Here is a 22,187-nt window from a genome sequence, read left to right as displayed (position 1 = left end):
TAATATCATAGATATGAATATTTTGAAATATGGTGTGAAAAACTGTATTGTTCCCATCATAATCCACAATGTACAGGATGCTTTGACTTTCAAAGGACAGCATTTCAAGCTATTTTATATTGTATATCATTTTTAAACTATTTTGGAGCAGAAAATGTCTTTAGATTTTTGTACGACTGTTTTAATGAGTGACTGGAGGAATAGACACATCGAGTGCAATACATTGTTTGGTATTTCCATTAGCGCTTCTCCTTGTGCAATTGTAACCTTGTCAGAGAGCAATAAATGTGGTAGTAGTGTTGGACAACATGTAGATTACCTCCAGCTGGACTGAGTCGTTGTCAGTGAGCGCTCTGGTTTCTACGAATTAACATTTAATTCATGTTGTGTACTTCTGAATTATATGCAATACTGTCATGCAATGTTTTTTACTACTTTGAAATGACTGCGTAAATAAATAAATCAATGTTTCATGAAGAGTTCCTGGTCTTTCAGAGTCCAGCAGGTACACATTTATTCATTCATATGTTCTTCATGTAGTTTACGCTTTACATACAGGCCGGTTTGTTCAGTATAAAGCATAATCTTCATGATAGTAAAAAAAAATCAAGATGTAGTTGTACTGACTGAGAAATGAAGGAACTTAAATTAACAATTTGGATATTTTCAGTATATTACATCACAACAAATAACAAATGGAAGTAGAATGGTTATAGTAACGGGCAGAAAGTATCTTCATTAAGATTACAAATATTTACAATGGACTTTGGGTTGAGAGGCAGCACTGATGTTTGGAATATCACAAGCACAATGGCCATTTGTAAAAATATAAATGTACTATCAAAAACTCATTATTGCACTGGCCAGAGTGTAAACAATAAATCTGTGATCTAACTTCATTAAACAGTTCAAAATGAATTTGGCAGGGACAAGACACGTGAAAATATATCATGAAATCAGACCCAGCAAGACTTAACGTGTGTCAGTGAAGTGTGACGGCTGAAGTGATTATGCTGGACACTGTCATGTGTTTTAATAAACAGTCCACAGAGATGGTGTGCAGCTGGAAATGTGGAACTATGTGAAAAAGGCAGGACAGCAGTTTCTCTGCTTCTGTTGAATGAAAAAGGTGTTGTGGCAAATAAAAGTAGGTTTGAACTGGCGCTTCCTGTCACAAAAAATCCCATTGGTCAACTCATGAGGGAGAAGTCAAAGTCAGCAAAGATTTCCTGCTGCTCGGCGGTGAGGACGCAGGGTGTTCGTGGGAGGGTGAGGACTGGCTGGAGGCGTGTGAACTCCTCGTCAAAGTTACTGACGTCCTTCGGTGCTTTGATGACCGGCAGGAAGGGAGGTTTCATCTTTTTGGCCAGGAGAGCATCCCAGTCCATTGCCTGTTGACAGACAGTGGGTCGTTGAACAGCAGCAGTCCCACAAAAAAGATGATCAAACTTGACAAAAAAAAAACTGTCATTATGAGCTAGATTCAACATGCAGTCAGTGATGTGGATGTGCTACCTGTTACCTTGGGAAGTTATTCTGAAGCATTTTTTGTTAGAGTTGTAGAAAGTCTCTATACATCCCAAAGGCAATTAATAAATCACATACTCTGACAATAAAAGGAAAAAAGCGGTGCCTGTGGATGTGCAGTCCAATTGTTTCATTCAGCAGTATGAATTTATTGGATGGGCGACCTGTCAGTCTACCTACATACCTGCAGATTTATCATTGAAACTATTAGTGAGCTAGATGCACAAGCATAGCAGTGAGGACTACCAATAGGCATGTTCGTTCTTTACGCTCATTGTGATAATGTTGTTTTCTTACACATGAGTGAGACATGAAGATGGATAGCTGGATATGGTTAGTGATGACAATGTGCTGCCCTCACAGTACACAGCACCTGAGCCGTAGAACAGATCAGCCAACCCAATAATGTTAGCACAAAGAGTTTGGGTAGAAGTTTCTGACTGAGGAATGTTCATAACTGTTATTTTTACTTCTGTTTATATGATTCTAGCACTTGACAGGGTTGTTTATTTATGTATTTATTAGACTAAGAAATCTAGGAGAGCTCATTAAATACAGAAACATAACCACTGAAAAACATCTCCCAGCTGGCCAGCAAAAGCTACAGGGCCATTTGTGTCTGTGTGGTCAGGCGGTGGTCGGAGAAGCGGCTCTGAATGGAGGAGGTGGGATATATTTGGCTGCGCTTGCTGGTTCTACAATCTTACCAACTCCAGCTTTAAAGATATCAATTATGTGCTTTTCCTTCTGTTATAAATAAAGACTCAGAAATCACACACTCTTCGTCGATCTACGAACCGCTTCCATCTCATTAGATTTCCCTCACTTTCACACCACTGAAACTTCAAATTGCTGTATTGCACATATTCATTGGACATGAGTAATTCAACAAAGTGATCGGTGAAAGACGGAAAGTTAAAAGTTATATGATTTTTTCCATTCTTTGTTGAGTATTTTGTCTCACACAGAACTTTGCCAGTAAACCTTACACAACAGTGAATATTCTTCTCATTTCTGAATAAAGCTGTGTTGTTAAAGTTGAGCTGAAGTATACTTCTTCATCTCTGCAGGGCAACAAGAGCTTCTGACTGTAAAAAAAACATCTGAGATAAAGAAAGATCTACATTAAATATTTCTGTTATGCTGGTTTGAGTTGAAGCTCTAAAGAGCAGTCAGTCAGAGAGTTCTAATGTTTCATAGTGAGATCAGAGTGTATGTTGGCCAGTAGCGCCTGGCTGGATAATGACCTGAAAGAATTTTTGGCTTTTGATTGCCGAGGCATCTTCCTCCCCTGCTCCAAGCCTCATCTCAGGATTCTTCTGCAGCAGCTAAAACACAGTGAGAGCAGTGGAGGAGAGTCACTACACTGGGACACACAACCATCACATAATGTAAAGTACTCCATGATCAGTGGTGTTTTGACATGACTGTGATTTTGTCGCTCTAATAAGAAATAAGTAATGCCCGGGGAGAATTCCCACCCAAATGATAACGAGCAAACCTTTTGCATGAGGGACACGGACTCTGGACAAAGGAAGCGAGGGTAGCGCACTTCATCATTGACAATGCTGTCAAACACCTCTTCCTCATCATCACCTGGGAAAGGAGACTATAAGGGAAGAGAGAGCAGAATCTTACCAAAACTTGTACTTTGTGCATTTTAAAGGATAGGTTCACATTTATTAAAGTCTTTCTTAAAGGAGCTATTCCAATAAAAAATGAAAAGTCATATATACTCACCCTCAGGCCGATAGAAAGTCAGTTGAAGTTTAAAAGTCCACAATTGAAACTGAAGAAGCTGGGGACACGGAAGTACTCGGAAGGCCCAAGTTTGGAAATTTGATTTGAAATGATGTTATGTATACTTTCGCCATGCAGTCAAGCTCCTGCACATACCTCAAATAGGGTGTGCTGATCTTTGGTGGACTATGAAACTTCACCTGACTCAGTATCCACATGGGGTGTAATGGGGGTAATGCAGGCCTCTACAGCTTCAGCGTGTAATGTCTATATAGTGAACCTGGGGCTTTTTTTCTGAACAGCTGTCTGCTTTGCCTTTGCTTTGTCGATTCATACTGACCTCCCCCACCAGCATCTCATAGATGAGCACCCCCAGCCCCCACCAGTCAACACTGCGGGTGTAGTTGTTGTCTGTCAGCACCTCTGGGGCCAGAAACTCTGGTGTGCCACAGAATGTTGAGGTGCGATCCCCGTGGCCCATACCTACACACAGTACAGCCTTAATTAGATATCGCTGCAGACACATGTAACACTGATTACACTCTATAAATAACTTTTTATATTCCAGGCCTACGCACACAAAATCCTGACAAACATTTCTACCGACAATGATGGGGAACATTTTACACGGACACAGACAGCGAAGGAGTTGTTCTGCCTTACTTGTCATGTACTGAAAAGTTGAACGTTCAGAAAATTACATATAATGTGTTATTTTCTTACCTTCTTTGCACAAGCCAAAGTCTGCTATCCTGACAAAACCATCTGCATCCATTAGCAGATTGTCCAGCTTCAGATCCCTGTCAGACAGACACAGACCACATAACATCACATGCTCCCAGTATGAAGCAAGGTATGAATTTATCTCTGAAAGAGATGGACTCACCGGTAAACTATTTTGTTTTGGTGGAGAAACTCCAGGCCGAGCAGCACGCAGGACGAATAAAACCTGAAAGCAGGCAGAGAGAGATAGAAGTCATACAAACCTCCCTGAATTTTTGCTGAATGTCATTGAAGTTATTTACTTATGTCATGGTTTACTGAGCGATGTCTGCTAACCGGGCCTGTTTCTCATTGAAGATGTTGGTGTGAATGTGTGTCATGAGGTCTCCTCCAGGAGAGTAGGCCATGACAAAGCACACGTGGTCTGCAGTCTGGAAGCAGCCGTGCAGGTTCACCAGGAAAGGATGTTGTGAGGCATTGATCACTTCAAAGATTCTCCTTTCACAGACGAGGCTTCACACACACACACACACACACACACACACCCACACAGTGTTAATTAATAGTGTTCAAAGTATTCACTCACAGTCGCTAAGCTGAATTAATGACTCATACACCATATCTGTCGTTCTTAGAAGTAGGAATAGCTAGCAGAGATGCTGAAACCAAGAAAAACGCTTGTCATGTAAGAAATTACCAAATGTTTTCATTTTCTTAGGTTAAATAAAAGCTGAAAGCCAAAAAAACAGACAGGCCTGCTAGCAGAGACAGACAGGAATAGTGGGTCAGAGAGAGGGGAAGACATGCAGCAAAGGAGCACAGGCTGGGCCACTGCTGTACATGGTGCACATGCTCTACCAGCTGCGCTATGCAGGTACAACTAATTCAGACTATTCTTTTATCAGCTAGCTTTCTTTCCTCTTGATCTTGAGGGTTAAACTCTCAGACAAAAGGACTCCTTGTTTGCCTTCGCATTATAACTAGTAACTAGTCTTAATGCAGTTTGTCAATGGCTACTCAGATCCTGAGACATCAACTTTAAAACTTAGAAAGGAGTACATCTGGTACATTTAATACAGGAGCAGAAAATGGAGTGAAGTTCCCCAGAGATCTTAATCACCAAGTGAGATGAGTCAGTCCTCCAACTATCTTAACTAGCTTAACTCATCTGGTATCATGAAACTGGCAAAATTTTAGACCAATTGAGATTGTAACAATTAACAGCATCACAGCTAACCTGCCCCAGTACAGACCACCAACCAATCACATTACTGCAAAAATAGAGTCATAGTTCCTGAGGGATCCTAACATGGATAAAAACACTGAGTTTACAATAAAACAAAAAAGTAACCAACAGATGGAGTGTTTACTGCACTAGATACATAATGACTGCAGCTCAGAGCCCATTAGGAATATTGAAATTGTGGAAAGCAGATCTGACACTGATAATGTTTCAAAAAGAACCAGCTGAGTGATTTCTTACCTGTCGACTTCATCCCGTGTCACAATGTCTCCTTTCTTCAGGGCTTTGATGGCGTACAGTTTGCCTGACTTCTTATACTCTGCTAGCAAAACCTTGGATCAGGAGAAATGTTTGATGCATATTAAACCTTTATATCTTCTTTTAAAACATTTGCATGTATTCAAGCTGCAGCTCACCAGGACACCTCTTAACCTTTATTTCACAGAGTTGTCTGGTGCTTTTTTTTTTCAGCTCAAAACACTGCCACTGACATGTCTACAAGCTTAGAGCAGGAAAAAAAGGTAGAGATGTGATGTGCACCTTTCCGAAGTGACCTCTTCCCAGAACTGATATGCAGTTGAAGTCGTCCATCTGAAGTCCTTCGTCCATGCTGCATGAGAGTAAAAAGCAGCACACACTGAAAAACTCCACACCTGAATGAATAATACTTGAGTAAAAGATTTAAAGTATCTGATATTAAATGTGCAAATCAAAGTAATATAGATATACAGATATTTACATGTATTTACATGCAGTCTATATACCAGAGGTTGATTGATTATCCGATCTGATATTCAGCATTTTCCTGATTATTGGAATCAGTGTTTTATTATTCAATTGCAGACTTAAATTGATTTTTTCAATTTGGCTCTGTCGCAGCATGTAATCAGCAAAGTAACTAGTGACTTAAGATATCAAATAGATGCATTGGAGCAAAAAGTGCAATATTTTCCTCAGTACTCAAGTGAAGTACAAATTCCTTGAAACTCTACTAAAGCTCAGTAATGAGTACTCAGTATGACTTACTGTAGAGGTGGATGAATTGAGGGTTGGCGCCTGGGCTTTGGGCTCTTGCTCTCCCTAGGAGACTGTTTTTTCAGCAAGGTAAAGAGACAACAGAGATGCATTGAAACATCAACTGAATCTTTCAAACACAAAGGCAAAAGAAGAAGAAATCTGAGAGCAACAGAGACATTAGTGATGGAACAAAAGCTATTCTCTTAATTCAAGTGTTAACATCACACAACTCCCTGTCATCGGCCCACTGTTACACTGGTGTTTTCTTTGTATAACTACTTTCACTGTTCCATCATTTTTTGGTGAAACAGAGCACCTGACTAGCTCACCAGTAGAGAGTCTTTAATGTTCTTTCTTGTGCGATGAGGAGATCTGCCTGGATATTCTTCTGGAAAATTTAGACCCACAACAGCAGGTTCTCTGAAAAACAATTAGGAATAAACATTACACTGCAACTATATTTTAGTGCTGGTGTTGATATTCATAACTAGTGTCCTTGATGCACCCTTGATCTCCTCAGTTTCCTCTGAGCAGCATATGCACAACCAAAAAACACGTTCAAGCGGATACTGAAACAGCCAGTGTCCCAAAGACACTTACACATATAAAACACAAGTCTGCCTACTTGTCTCTTCATGACAAATCTACCCCCTTCAATTGCTTTTGTAAATGGAGTCATGGTTAATATAATTTGGGCCCGACATTACATTACAAAAAAAACCTCTTTAATGTCAAAGTGAAAAACAGATTTCTACAAACTAATGTCAATTAATTAAAAGTATATCAAGTAAAATAAGTGATTGCATAAGTATTCACCCCATTTCAATGAACTGACCTAATTCAACAGAGGACTGGCCAGTTGGTGCAAGTAGTCTCACAATTAGTCTCACTCAGGAACCCTGCACATTTATTTTCACTTTAAGTATATATTGCACACATCATGTACACACAAGGACAGTTACTGTATATTATATGCTTATTTTTATTCTAATATTTTTTTTATATTTTTATTCACGAACATTTTTCCCAGGGGGATCAATAAAGGAACATCTTATCTTATCTTTTCTCTTATTAGTGAAATGAAGATCACCTGAGTGCAGTGAATGTGTCTCAAGTGATTGTGGTATAAAGACACCTGTGTCTGAAGTTCAGTCACTGGTTAATCAGTGTTCCTGACTACAATTACACCATGAAGACAAAAGAACACTATATGAAAAGGTTATTGAAAAGCGTAAGTCAGGGGGTGGATACAAAACCATTTCCAAGTCACTGAACTTCCCTCAGAGTTCAGTTAAATCCATCATAAAGAAATGGAAGGAACATGGCACATGTGTAAATCTGCCTGGAGCAGGCTGTCCACACAAACTGAATGGCCATGCAAGAAGGAGACTAGTGAGGGAGGCCACCAAGACACCAATAACTACTCTAAAGGAGTTAAGAGCTTCAGCAGCTGAGATGGGAGAGACTCTGCATTCAACAATTGTTGCCCGGGTTCTACACCAGTCAAAGCTTTATGTGAGAGTGGCAACAAGAAAGCCACTGTTTAAGAAAGCTCATTAAACCAAATCATGAACTTGAATCAAGTTAACCAAGTTAGTCATAATTAATGGCACATTTCAGATCAAAATGTTTCCCCCAAAATGGTCCCATGAGGCACACCAAGAAACATCCCAAACACTACAAAATGATAAGAAAATAGAAGCAGAGTCTCTGCAGATACAAACATTGGCGCACACTTCTGGTAGGTCATAAGTGATGATTGAGAGGGATTATTTGTGTGTGAGTCTGTACACACACAAAAATACTAATCCTACATAGTATACCTTTAAGCGTAATCAACATGTTTTTAACGATTTTGTCAATTCTTAGAAAGCTGTACTTGTTAGTAGGTCACAGTCATTGGTTTGGGTCTGTGCATGGGATTTGTTCACAATATTAAAAATGCAGAATATCTCCACCATAATCCTTTAATAATGCTCATTTCTATATTCTCACACACTGTTAATATAGAACCACTATGTCTAACTTGTCTTAACTCTGAATGCAGGTCAGTGATAATGCTGCTGTCAGGCCTCCACTTAAGTCACATTCTCTCTAGTCTCAGATATCATGAGAGGGTAGAAAAATAGCCTCAAGTCTCTGTGGCAAGCTGAGCAGAGAATTGAATAGCTCACTTTTGTAACAGCTCTTTCATAGATGAGATGTTTCTGGGTCACAGACACCACGGAGACTTACCCTGTTGGACAAGTGGGCGATGATGTGGAGCCAGTGTTAGGGCCTGCTAATGGAGGGCTCATGGGCTCCAGAGAGCTGCAGGGAGGAAGGATGGTCATCATCAAACGGCCCCAAGTGGCAAAGTTCATGTTCATCTGGGCAGCACGCAGGAAGTCCTTCCCTGTGAGGAGAAACGGAGACAAAACAATCATCATTGACATCTTTACCAGCTGCGACAGCGCTGGCTGTTATTGTTACCTTGTGAGTTTCTGTGTGTGGGTCATCATAGCTAAATGTGGTCCTGGAGACTTAATGTAGTGAGAACTACCACAGAAGCAATTCTGACTATTTTGCTTGCTGAGTGGCAAAAACTTTTGTCAGTGCAATAATGTCAATACATGACAAGTGTGTAGTTGAGATCAAAAAGAAGTCTGAGTTATAAAATGGGTGTAGTTTCTTTTTTTTTGGGGGGGGGGGGGGGGGGGGGTAATCACTCACCCAACAGGGAGGGAGGGAGGTTCCTATTTTCTTTTTGTTCATTACTGTTGAAAGGCTGGTGAAGGTGCATGCATAAATATTGTTTGTGAGTGAGTATAAAAGTATGTATATGTGTGTATGTATATGTGTGTGCACAGGAACATCTGCCTTGTAATAGACTAAGCCCTTTATATGTTGATCATGTTTTTTTTTCTACAAACCATTACACATGTATTTTTATTTGTGTGTATGTATAGGTCTTGTGTATGTATGTGTGCATATGTACATAGATGGTTACACCTTCATTTTGTCAACATCATAATGAAGATAAAAAAAATAAATTTAACAAAAAAAAAAATGGGTGTAGCCCAAGCAAGGGTGCTGGAATGAGGGCAATAGGAAGAAGGAAAGGGACATTAATATCTGCAGAAATAAATGACACTACCTTTTTCTTTGGGGAAAATTCTTCTCTGCCTCTGGAGTTTGGAGCGCCGCTCAATTACAGGATTGATGAATGTAACCTGGAAATGAACAGAGGAGCTTCTTATGCTTCATACATGGAACTGTGTCACTGGGACAGAAACATTTACTTCATGGGATTATTTTATTCACTAATATTAACACCCATCTTACAGCTGCTTGGTGTAATAATAGAGAAAAGAAACATAATGGACGGTGACTACAACTTTCAACTGTTATGCTGTAACAATAATGATGATATAAGCACCAAAACATTCATTTAAATGACAAATGCAGGTACAATATGCTACTGTAGTTTGATGCACATGTCACAGGAATAATAAACAGGCTGGATATGAAAGTAAGAACCTCCATGAAGAGGATGCCTTGAGGCTCCAGCTGAAGACACATGCCATGCCGGCGGTTATCCAAGAAGTCCTCCAGCCGAAGGAACTTCACCCCACTTAACGCTCGCCAGTCTCTCCAGTACACATTGATTTCCAGCTCCCTGGACTAGATTAAGAAACACAAACATATATACATTAACTGACCGGATTATCAACGTTGTTTTCTTAGACTTGATGAAGCTCAAGAAGACATTATACAACTGTTACAGACTGTGTAGCACCCCATATTACTAGTACACTGGCCTGTATGGGTAAAATCATTGAATTTGTCAAGGCTTGCAAAGAGAATAAGAGCTTGGGTGTTAAATGCAACATTAGAAGTCAAGTCTTAAACAGGGATGCTGGGCATGAGTGGGTGAAACCAGATTAGAGAAAATGTCAGAGGATTAGCAGTGGGATTACAGGGTACAGAGAAGAGTAGGAGGCTGACAGAGTATAAAAGACATACTTGGCCATTCTGACTCGGTGGCTGACAAGATGTCAGGGTCTGTACTATTGTTCTGTTAACAGATGTTCACCATTAGCGGTAACTGAGAGGACATTTGACAATAAATTATCCAAGAGGAAGACAGAATGTCACTTCAGTAATTAGTAATCAACAATCTGCGGCAATTTTTCTTCCAGGCTGGGCCAGGATGACAAATAAACAGTACTTCAGTTCGTTGAGGATGTCAGGATGTTCCTGAACCCGAGCCCTGCAAGATTTCTGTCAGCTTCCATCTGGCACACAGAACTACCTGCTTTTCAAAAATGTATGGGCTAGAAATGGTGATGCTAAAAGAAACTTTATATCTCCTGGTTAAAAACATGATACACACGATGCAATCCTGCACAATACTGGATTCTTGGGGTTCATAGTGACAAGAGTTTGTTTTTTGAAAACTTAACAAAATTTCAGACAGGACAACGCTCATCAATATAAATAAGAATCTTGGTTTGGATCCATCAAATCTTTTGTTTTTTTTTCATGTCAGGGTTGTCTGGTGGACAAGTTTGACATCTTTCTGCAGCTTCTTGTTACTTACTGGACGACACATACACAGATATAAACATATAAAACATATTCAAGATCGTACCAAGATCATCCGTATATCTTTGATACAAACATTATTCTAAGTTTGGACGGTAAAATTCTTCTTTATGTCTGGTTCTTTTCTGTCATTGTCCCAACACAAAAAGAAGTTGAACATTTTCATTATGTCACTAAAATATTCCCCTTTGTGAATTGAGTAAAAACGGGATGATCTTTTAAGATCTTCCTGAGCAAAACTACTTAAGAGGCCTAGAAAATCTTCGTGTATATGAACAGAGAGAAGGCACAATCGTTTCTAGCGGAGCAGTTCAGATGAAAGGGGATGTTTGTCGTTGCTTTTAACCGTTCATCATACAGTGCTCTGCTGAAAGTTAAAGCTATCCAGTTAAATATTTGTTCAGCATCCAGTAATATTGTAACACATGAGGCCCCATCTTACATCTGTCACAAAGCGGCGCACAGCGCAGCACAAGGGATATTCAGTAGTTTCAGACCGACACAGTTGTCATGTTCACGCCCAGCAACAACTCTGTGTAAATAGCAAATGTACCTGGCACCGCCTGTGTGCCCCTAGGCATGTTGGTCTAAAGTAGGTGTGGTCAGTTGCACTGAAGGTAGATCACTTGCTTGAGGCAGCAGAAAGGGACAGCACCATAGACCAACAAAAAGCTAGTCTGAAGTCAAAAGCGCAGTCTGTTTCCTGCTATTTAAGGGACACATCATTCAGATAGTAAGATAAGTCTCCACTCACTGGTTTATGCAGTGCTTACATTTTGAATTTTATGTTGTCTGTTGTCTATTTATGTGACACCTAAAAGAACACCCCTGACTAAATCAAGTTCAGCCCCTTTGCACTGTGTACCTAACTTAATACCCTGATTGTCCATAGTTCAACTAGCGAAACAGACTTGGACACACACGCCCTTAAAACATTTGCACCATGCGCTTTAGACCAGCTGAACAGGGCCCATGGTGTTTAGCACTATTGGTTGTTAACATCGGTCTAGATTAAAACTCACTGATTGGGATGTGGAGTAACCATGTGAAAAATGCAGTTTCGGCTCAGTTGTAATTGAGTTGCTTGTTGAAGTCAAAGCCACTGACCCGTTCTAGTGCAATGGTGAAGCTCTGGCCCCAGGCCTCAGTGCCCAGCTGTCTCCAGTGCGTGCGCCCCACTATCCTGTTGTCCACCTTCAGCACAACGCTTACCTCCGCTGAGACACAAACACAGAGATACACACTGAGACAGGCACTGCCTCATAAAGACTACTACAGCTTGTAACAGGCTGGGTGGTTATGTTTACTAGACAAAAATACAGTATAAGCTGCCATAAGTAGCCAGTGGAAAATTGTAAACACAGACAAAATGATGTTTCAGGGTGGTTTTATTTGATAGCTCGTAAAACGAGAAAATAGCTCATAATAACATTTGTTGTTTGGCACACAACACCCCTCTAGACGCTGCTGCCGGCCAAGTATTTTTTTCTCCCAGACCTACCCTTTAAATATATATCAGAGACTGTGTGATACTAACTCAGGTCCTAACCTCCAAACAGCCCTTTAAAGTTGTTTTGATGGTCAAAAACTTTTTAACGGTCCTCACTATGGAGCAAATACAACTAAACACATATACACACGTACATACACTTCTGAAACCCAACCTACACTCCTATAAATGTACATCACTGGATTCTACATTAGTTCCTATCTAGTAAATTCCAGCCTTAAAAACTTGAAACAGAAATACGCAGAAACAAGCAGACAAATGAATACCGTCACACACAGATGTAAAACAGTGTGAGAGTGTTGACTTACAGGACAGATCATCAGCTTTGGTTGTCTTGCCATTAGCACTGCGTCCTGAGAGGCCGCTTCTGACCTTTAGAGACTTCCCATCTGAGAAGCTTCCAGAGGAGGCCGAGACACTGGCCATAAGACCACGGTCCGGAACAGACTCCAACAGGTCTTGGCAGCCCTTCAAACATACCTCCAACCGGCCTGAGAAGCAGGAAGAGCATTTCGTTGATCAATTCAGTCTATTTAAAGTTAAATGGCAAACAGTAATTTGCTTGAGGGAGAAAAAGCAAATGTTCTACAGATCAGATCAGATATCTTAGGAAAAGAAATTGAATATATGTGGGGATATTTTAGTAGCGACCTGTTAGACTGGCTGGTCTGAAGAAAGAGGAAGAAGAAGAACGGGATGAGGCGTTTGATTGCTTCTTCAGAGTGCCATAGTAAGGTGAGGTTCCCAATGCCAGTTCCTCCTTAATGGTAGCACGTTGGGGATGGTCCTGAGGCAGCTCACTTAAACGTTTCTCCAGAGCCAAGCGGAGCAGATTCACTTTCTGAGATGACTCCTGCATTCGTGCCTGAGCCTGGGGGATACACAAGACTCCTGATCCGCACAGCCTGCCTAGAACTTTCTATTTTTAAGATTTTATTTGGGGATTATGTATTTATTAGATTATGTAAATAGAATGGCTTTTTTAGTTGCAGCAGTGTTTCTAACTTGTATGCATAGAGGTGGTCGGATTCACATCCCAGACTAAAACCTGGTACCAACCTCTGCCAGTATGCGACGGTCCTGGATTTTACGTCCACTGAGCTGCTTAACCACATTTTTGGCACCGTCTGCTACGGCTGATTCGATCTTCATGTGGTGCATAAGTTCAGCCACCCGCAGCTCCAGAGGACTGATCATCTCCACAGGGTGACCTGAGGGCAGGAGGAGCAGATCACACTTAGGCTTCAGCAGCAGTTAGACCTTTGTATCTGAGCCATTACATATTTATACTCGCAAGACACAGCTGGACCCAAAAACAAAAATACAGCGATACACAATGCAGGTAACAGGATTTTTCAATCTGGTGTGCCATTTTTCCATTTAATTAGCTGTTTTCCTTAAAACACTTCCTATCCTTGTTATGAGTAAACACAGACTGGATGACGTTTGCTCAATTGTCATGGTGATAGTGTTAGGGTGTAATGTAAAAAATAATACGGGCAGAATCCGAAGGTAGATCCAGCTTCAGCTTATAAAACAGGGGGTACAGTATAAGGTGTTTTACAGCGGCTCTGATCAGGACTATGACTCTACGAGTACATGAGAGGCACGAAGCAGCAGAGGAGAGAGAAATACAGTTGGACATCATCTGTGGGTGAAGATGCTGTGCAGAGCTGCAATATTTTCACAATTGACGCTGCTGACTTTTTTTCAACCAAACCAGAAGTGACTGTGGACAGACAAACCAAGACTATTTTAGTGAGTTTGATTTTGTTAATATCAAGTTTTAATTAAGAGTCTTAAGAGTTAATGAGGCAGTTTAGGCTCATCTTTGTTCAGTAATAGAGAGAAACTTGCATTCAGATGGTATGCCGTTGTATTTCTGTGTTAATAAGGAAAATAGATGTAAGAGTACTTAATCTCTTCAGTTGCTGTGAGTTTATGTTGTTCATGAGCTAACAGCTGGCATACATCTCCCAGCTGAAACTACAGGAGCCATTAGATTATCACTTCTTGAGGTACAAAGTGGCATTACTAGACAGGATGAGCCGGGGCTAGCATGCTAACTTCAGTAGCCATCTCTGCAGCACTGTACATAGACGTCTTTGAGACGACGTCAATATGTTGTTTCTTTATATTCTGTCGATAATGTTAGGTCTATTCTTTTTTTAAATTTAAGACTAAAACTCTGGCTATATATTACAAATTGATGAACAACATGAAACGGTGTGCAGTTAGAAAATAATAAGAACTGGGTTAGGGTTAGTACAGTGCATTAGCGGTAGTAAGATTTACCAAGTGAGCCAGCCTGCTCTCCGTCTCTGGCTTGACTGACTTTCACAATCTGCATGCGCAGCAGCTCAATCTTAGTTCGGCTGTCCTGGAACATCTGCTGGGCTGTAGACAGCATTTTCCTGTCCTAGAAAGTAAATAATAAGTAAAGTTCAAAAGTCATAAGTAGGCAAAATGCCAAAGCAACATTTGGAAAATTCAAAACAAACAAATCTTTTCACACATGATCCTGTCAATGTTAAAGTAAATAATGTGTGAAGTCAATTTACAGTATTTTGCAGTATCAGTGGCCCATATAAGTAAGTAATATTAATGTAAGTAGTGCTTAATAATTAATATTTGAAAGTAATACAAGGGTTGCACAAAGTATCCGTATGTTTCTTTAGTTACTGTTTCTCTGTCAGGACGGGACATTACTAACCAATTGGTACATTTACACACCTGCAAAAACTGCAGTTACTTTGTGGTGCCACCGATCCCACACTCAAGTCATCCTGCTGACACATAAATAAATCCTCACTCGTTCCTCTCATCGACAACATCAACACCCAGACCAATGACACCAAGAACATGGCTTTAAAATATCAACTGCATCTCACAGTCATTGTTGGATTTATGTTGCCTCTTATTGTGATTGATATAATAATAATAATAATAATAATAATAATAATAATAATAATAATAATAATAATAATAATAATAATAATAATAATAATGCATTTTATTTGAAGGCGCCTTTCAAAGCACTCAAGGACACTGCACACAACAACAAAGTACAACAAAGGACAGCACAAGTACAGGACAATTTAGTGCAAATAACAGATAAGTAAGAGGATGCAATTACATGGTGCCATCTCGGCACAGAATTCAGGGTTGAGCTTCCAGGGTGAGAATAGTGCCATAGAGTGGAATGGAGAATAGGCAGGAGTGTGATTATATGATTAGGCTGATACAGAGTAAGCCATGCGGAATAAGTGTGTTTTTAGGCGAGATTTAAAAGTGGAGACAGTGTCAGAAGTGCGAATGTCTAGTGGGAGAGAGTTCCAGAGGCTGGGGGCAGATCGGCTGAAAGCTCTTGACCCCATGGTGGTTAGGTTGGCAGATGGAGTAAAGAGCTGGATGGTAGAAGAGGATGGGAGGGTGCGGGAGGGTGTGTGAGTATGGATCAGTTCAGCGAGATATGATGGTGCCAGGTTATGAAGGATCTTGAAAGTGAGGAGTAGAATAGACCACTTCATTTTAACATTGCAGCATTTTGCATTTGTGTTCTTTACATTCTCCCAACAAGTAAAAAGCTCTTCTCTCCCTTGGTATAAATAAGCATTCCTTTCCTTTCCCATTTTATTTTTGCGTTCCCTTACAATACCTGTTAATTTACCACACATCTAACTTTTGTACCTGGGGTGTACATCTGATATAAAAAAAAACAAACATGGGAGGGGAATCTTTACAACACTGGGGAACATATTAAAGAAGCCAGAGACAAATGTAATCAATATAAAATAATTCACAGGTATTATTATTATTATACAATTCATTCTTTGTTAGAAAATGTATGCATTATGGACATGTCCCAGGGTTTCTCCCCTGTGGAGAAATGTTCTGGACTGTATTGGTAAATTGTTAAAACGTGATCTTCCAGATCACCAAGATTGTGTCTCCTTGGGGACAAAACTGTGGTGTCACAACAAAGTAGATCTGCAATGAGAACCCTTAAGACTGTGTTGGAAGGAGCTTCAAACTCAAACACTGAATATGTGGAGGGCTCCAACTATGTAAACTGTAGGATTTGAAAAGATGCAGGGAAGGGTGAACTGTGAAAGTGACATCGATAATGAAAAAGCTTCAGTACAAATATGTCATGTGCTTATGCCCACCACATTATTGTAACTAAATAACCGCCTTTTTTATATTTCAATGTCTGTCACTGTCTGTCGGACTACCCCCTGTTGTTTGTTGTTTGGCTCTTTTTATTATCATTATTTTTCTTTCTACCTCCTTTTTGATGTTGGATATTCTTGCTCAGTGAAACACTTTAAATCACAAAAACACAAATTCAATTAATTAATTTCTTTGCAATGCCCCCCACCCCTCATACACACACAGATCAGACGAGGTCAGCAGAATATAGCTTCTTAAATACAACAGGTTTGAAACAATATTCTAAAACTATTGACATAAATGATTTTTAAGGAGTTCTGGATGTGGTCATCAGCAGTAATGTTAATGCTAGTGAGTGCCACACTAAGGACGGCCCTGTCCTCAAGTCCTCTGTCTGCAGTTGCGTTTCTTTTTTTCCCTCTGTCTGTTCCTACACACCACATATGCTTAATGCTGCTGACACCAAGTCAGTGTCAGCTCACTGCTACAGACCATGTAGGAAAATCATCTCCATCAGCAAACTCACTGAGTGTGTGTATGGGTTTGTTGATCTGTACCTTGACTGAGCTGTTGGTGTAAGTCTGGATCATGTTATCAGCGCCCTGTTTGACTTTGGTCTCCATGGTAAGCTGTTTTTTCAGTGTTCTGAGTCGACTTGCCAGTGGTGATGTGACCTCTTCCCACTGACATGACTCTGCTGACTGGTTGTCTTCTTCCTCCGAACAACCTACATCAAAATAAACACATAGTGGGTTAGTCTTAGATAAAACAATTCTCTCTCACTAGCGGTGATTCAGTTGTGTGTTTTTACCTATATCTATTTAGGCATATGTGTATGTATCCTTATAAAAACCAGGGGTATTACTGTACACTGCTGTCAATGAATTCTTCTTTCCTGCTGTCACATAAGTCTTTTATTGTCTAAACTATTAAGGCATTTTTACACAGTTTCTCTCTCACTTACTGTTTTTAGCTTTCTAGAGTCTCTCAGTTTCGAGAAAACATCGCTGGCAATATCACATGTGATTTTCTCAGACATGAACAGCTGCAGCAGAAATTTGTATAAATTTCCATCTCCTGCTCCCAGATTTTGCAACTCTAATTAGCAATGCCTTGAAATACAAATTGCATTAGATCAAACAAACCATGTGCTACTTGTGCAAAGCTTCAGCAACATGGAACTCTAGAGTAAATAAAGATAACGTTTAGGATAGAAAGTATTTGATACATAACCCTCCTAAAAATCTAACGTTTGGTAACAAACATGCAGCCCAAGTCAGATTTCCTCCAATGCTGTCTATGGAAAGTTCCAGGAGTGTCCAAAATAGAAAGGCTTGATCCTTCGAGGAGCATGAATGTGCAATCATGTAATTTAGTATCTGCTTCAAACTTTGTAAAAATCTGCTTTTTTTGTTAGCCAGGAGGAAATTCAAGCCTGAAGGCAACAGTTGCCACCAAGTCAAAATTCCGGTGACTCTCAGGTCTGGATGTCACCAAAACCAAAAATCCTCTAGGTACAATGAATATGGATATAGATATATCTTTATACCAATCTGTCTTAAAATGATTGTCATGATATCTTGCTCTACATTGGATTTAAAGTGTTCAATATAAAAGGCCAAGTTTAGGATTTATTTGAAAAGTTTTCCTTTGCCCTTTGTGTTTCTATGTCGAGATGATTTTCTCTGTTTTAGTTACCTGTGGTGCTGTCCTTCTCTGTGGCCATGGACCTGGCATTGAGTTCCTGTAGTTGCCAGTGCAACCTGTCCAGCTTGCGGCTCGAGGCCTTGAGTTGGCCCTCTACATCGGCTGCGCTCTTGCGATTGGTTACAGCTCGTCGCATTCTCTCTGCCGCCTCCTTGATCTTCAGCTCCCGCTGGATCTCCTGCCTGAGCAGAGTGCGAGCATCCTCCAAACGCTGCTGAAACTCTGGGTCCAGAATATCCCCCTCATCAAGACCCTGCAGGTTACCGCTCTAAAGGACATAGCACACACACATAGCTTCAGTTTGATCCCTCTGGTGTTTTTTTTCTTTTTATCTTGTAGATATCATGTTAAATACACCTGTTATATCACCATACTATTTTAAACAAAACGTGTTAATATCACTTATCCTGTAATCTAGCTGTGACACAAGCATCTCGAAACCGGTTGCTTCATCTTTTCTACACTAAAGGAGAGTGATTAAATGTAGGCCGCTGCAACATTAAAGGGACCAGCGCTAAGACGGATCAAGACAGAGTTCAACTCTACTGAGATTAACTGAAGCTATCACTACAATACAAAGGACAGCTATCCCTCAAGTTTCCACCAAAATTACAAGAACAACTATATAAAAGACAAAAACAAAGACTAAAAACTAAAAATGGAAATCATAGGTTGTGTCCACTGGTTAGCGCAACCCAACAACAAAGGACAGGAACCACTTGATAAAATGGGAACAAATGCAGATTAAGTATTTCAGGAAGAAAAGATAACCAAGCTGTGACTGTAAACCTAACAATGGATTAACAACAATACATGACACAATACCTCCCCCTGGTGGATAAAGATCCGTCTGTTTAATGCTCTGCCAGTGTCATCAGGCTACTATCATCTTTCTCAGTGACAGGACATCAGGTGCGGTGTCACGATTAGGGCTGAAATCAATTATCGTACTTATAATCTGTTCTTGAATAATAATTCAGTCTTAAATAAAAAATGCCTATCAAAGATTCTGACAGCACAAAGAAATATCCTAAAATAGTTGGTTCTGTTCAGCCAACAGTTTAAATATAAAGACAGTCGAAGTAAAATAATGCAAACACACAAAGTGGCAAACAAATCTTCATATTGTTAGCTTGAACCAGGGAATATAGAGTATGTAATATTTCCTTGATTTAACAATCGCTCCCTGGAATTGTTTCTAATTGCACCATCAGCTACATGTTTCAGCTTTCGTCATGATACATTCTTTTGTCATGAAACATGTCTTGCTTCACTGTCAGACATCACCCTGTAGTAACAGGGCATGCACGGTGTTGGGTTGGACGCAGAAACCTCACAGACAGATAAAACCAAAGCTATGTCTTCATTACTACATACGCTAGTGGTAAGTTGTGCTTTCTCAAATACCTACACCCTCAGGTAAGTACACATACACCTTTTCATCAAAGGCAGTTCTGGGGCCAGATTAGAGCCTGTGCCTCATCCCAAACCAGTTCTTTGTAGTTCGACAGCTAACAAACCGGCTCTCAGCCAGTCACTCTGACAGCTGCTGCACCCATCCGTCATATGTGACATTAGACAAAAATATATGGTCAGCTGATTGATCATCCATCCATATATTCCTTGTATTCATCTACTAATCTGCTTATCCTGATCAGGCACAATTAACTAGCACTTAATTACCTGCATAAATCCTGGACATATTGTCAGTATATCATAGTGCTGACACCCAGATTCTCAACTGTGGGCAGTTTGGATTTTTTTTGGATGCTTATAAGTAGAGCTGTGGTCATTATTGATTGTATAACTGATCATAAAAAAAACAAAAACAAAATGCAACTATTTTGACAATCGATTAATAATTGTAATCATATTTCAAGCAACAATGTCAAACATTTTCTGGTAAGAGCTTCTTATTTGTGAAAAGTTCCTACTTTTCCCCTCGTCATATGTGACAGTAAATGAAGAGTCTTTGGGTTTTGAAATATTGGCTGGACAAAAGATGCAATCTGCAGATTGGCCTCTGGGAAATAGTGATAGGTATTTTTCCCTTTTTTTCACATTTTATAGACCAAATGATTAATCAGAAAAATATTCCGCAGATTAATAGAAAATGAACATAACTGCAGCATAATATACATACAGTATGATATGTCATGTAGATTCACAGCTATCAAACTTGGTCATCTTACTATCACAGCCCTGACAGCTCCGACAGCAGTTCTTATACATGTACTTCTTCATCTTTTAAGCTCCTTCCATTACCTTCAGACATAACTAATGCCTATTTATTCACACTATAATTTTCTATATCCTTGGGTTGATATACCATTAATCCTTGTAAAATTTAATTAGTTCTGAACACCAGTTGATTGAAAGAAAAAAACACTAAATCTAGATAACCTATTAATCTTTTAAAGCAAAAAAAAAAAAGCTTCCAGCTTCTCATATGTTGATTTTCTTTGTCTCCAAAATATCTTGAGGTTTTGGACTGCTGGTCAAACAAAACAAGCAATTTTGATGATATCATCTTGACACTTTATGGATTATCAAGTAATCAAGAAAATAGAGGATCGGATGATTAATCCTTAATCAAAACAATCGCCCTAACTAAATTCACAAGACAGACTATAGTAAGACACAACGAATCAAAAATAAGTTGCATGAAAAGGTCAGCTTTATGCTCATTCTTTAGCCTTAAATGCATTTATCCTACATGTATCACTCTACTTTACAAGTGGACAGGGCAGACACATAAACTAACGTTCAACATACACTAATGACTAGATAATTACTCCTTTTCTACTGGCTTGAGCCCACCTCATCAGCAGTTGACTTGGCCGTCTTGTGTGTTGGGTATGACAGGTGTCTAGTCTTTTCTGTAGCCATTATCCAAAGGACACACCTGCTGCCTACCCCAACAAGTGCACCTTCTATTGTCCTAGAAGTTTTGTGAAGTCTGGATCTCTTTAGAAGACAGTGAAGCTAGCATGTTTCATAACAGAGATCAATGGACGACACCTAGCTCTAAAATAAGTCATTTCAAGTAGGATAGACTTTGGGGAGAGAGAAAGAAAAAAACTTGATTTAATACTGATGAAGTCAGATTATAGGCAAAAATAAAAATTAAATTAAAAACACTCAACTCAAAACACAGTGTACCTTCTTCAGGAAGGCAGAGCGCTCGGGACGGTTCTTAGCCCAGCTAAGTGTGAGCTTAGCTTTACTGAAATAAACTCTTTCAGGTAGAGACTGGATGTTTGCTCAAAAAGAAACTCGCTGCCTTAACACTGATTCTGGTAGAGAGTCAAAGCCATGTTGAGGAAGGCGCTTACTTCTTAACATGGTTTCTGAATGAAACTAAGTTGTTTAAAAGCTACAGTTAAATTGAAAGGTATTTGTGTGACAGTCACAAAGACGGAGGAACTATGAGGAGAAGCAAACAAGACAAACAGGAAAATCCAGTGGCACTGTAGCAAGTGGTGTTATTTAACTACGCTTAAACGTCAGATGATATTAATTTGCATACTGTTAGCACTAAACGTCTCCATTATGATTTTTCTTCATATTACGTGATAGAAAAGCCGTGGCGTTAAGTTTACCTGTAGTGTTAAACCTGACATGGTGGCTGTCAGTGGTCCGCGATGGACATTCACACCGCGTCAACGTCCGCTCCGACTCCCAACGGTCTCCTTCGGCCAGGCAGTCGGTGAAACAGCCCCTGCGGGAATATGGCACCCCTAGCTGAGGTAAATCAACAGCGGCATGAGAAATGTAACGTCTGCTGAAGCTGTTCACAGACCCTCTATACCGGTGAATAACTTGCTACTTGTGTTTATCATGGAAACAAAATCTGAGTAAAAGTTTGAATTGAGTTTAACAGGGGCTGGACGCAAATCTGACGTCAGAGGGCCGCGGCTGGATTGGTTGGCAGTCGGTAATGACAGAGACGCCACAGGA

General features: G+C 39.9%; 1 protein-coding gene across 2 annotated transcripts; it reads right to left on the bottom strand.

Moving 5' to 3' along the window:
• Nucleotides 1-468: 468 nt before the first annotated feature.
• LOC115593013 (serine/threonine-protein kinase N2-like) lies at nt 469-22,120 on the bottom strand. 2 transcript variants are annotated; one of them, XM_030436326.1, is made up of 22 exons: nt 21,830-22,120; nt 18,219-18,495; nt 17,078-17,247; nt 14,643-14,766; nt 13,407-13,558; nt 12,999-13,218; nt 12,656-12,838; nt 11,945-12,054; nt 9,770-9,913; nt 9,387-9,462; nt 8,486-8,645; nt 6,580-6,670; nt 6,260-6,321; nt 5,774-5,843; nt 5,474-5,565; nt 4,327-4,503; nt 4,154-4,216; nt 3,991-4,067; nt 3,608-3,750; nt 3,029-3,136; nt 2,775-2,855; nt 469-1,391 (listed from the first exon to the last, which is right to left on the bottom strand). In XM_030436326.1, exons 1-22 carry the CDS (start codon nt 21,848-21,850, stop codon nt 1,191-1,193), a joined length of 2,802 nt encoding a protein of 933 aa, XP_030292186.1. In that variant the 5' UTR covers nt 21,851-22,120; the 3' UTR covers nt 469-1,190. The 2 variants fall into 2 exon arrangements, with proteins under 2 accessions (XP_030292186.1, XP_030292187.1); XM_030436327.1 differs by lacking the exons at nt 17,078-17,247; nt 18,219-18,495; nt 21,830-22,120 and adding an exon at nt 15,081-15,136.
• Nucleotides 22,121-22,187: the final 67 nt, after the last annotated feature.

Source organism: Sparus aurata, chromosome 12 (genome assembly GCF_900880675.1).
Source record: "Sparus aurata chromosome 12, fSpaAur1.1, whole genome shotgun sequence".
NCBI lineage: Eukaryota > Metazoa > Chordata > Actinopteri > Spariformes > Sparidae > Sparus > Sparus aurata.
The sequence above is the reverse complement of the archived record's forward strand: the minus strand, read 5'-3'. Positions and strand labels throughout refer to the sequence as shown.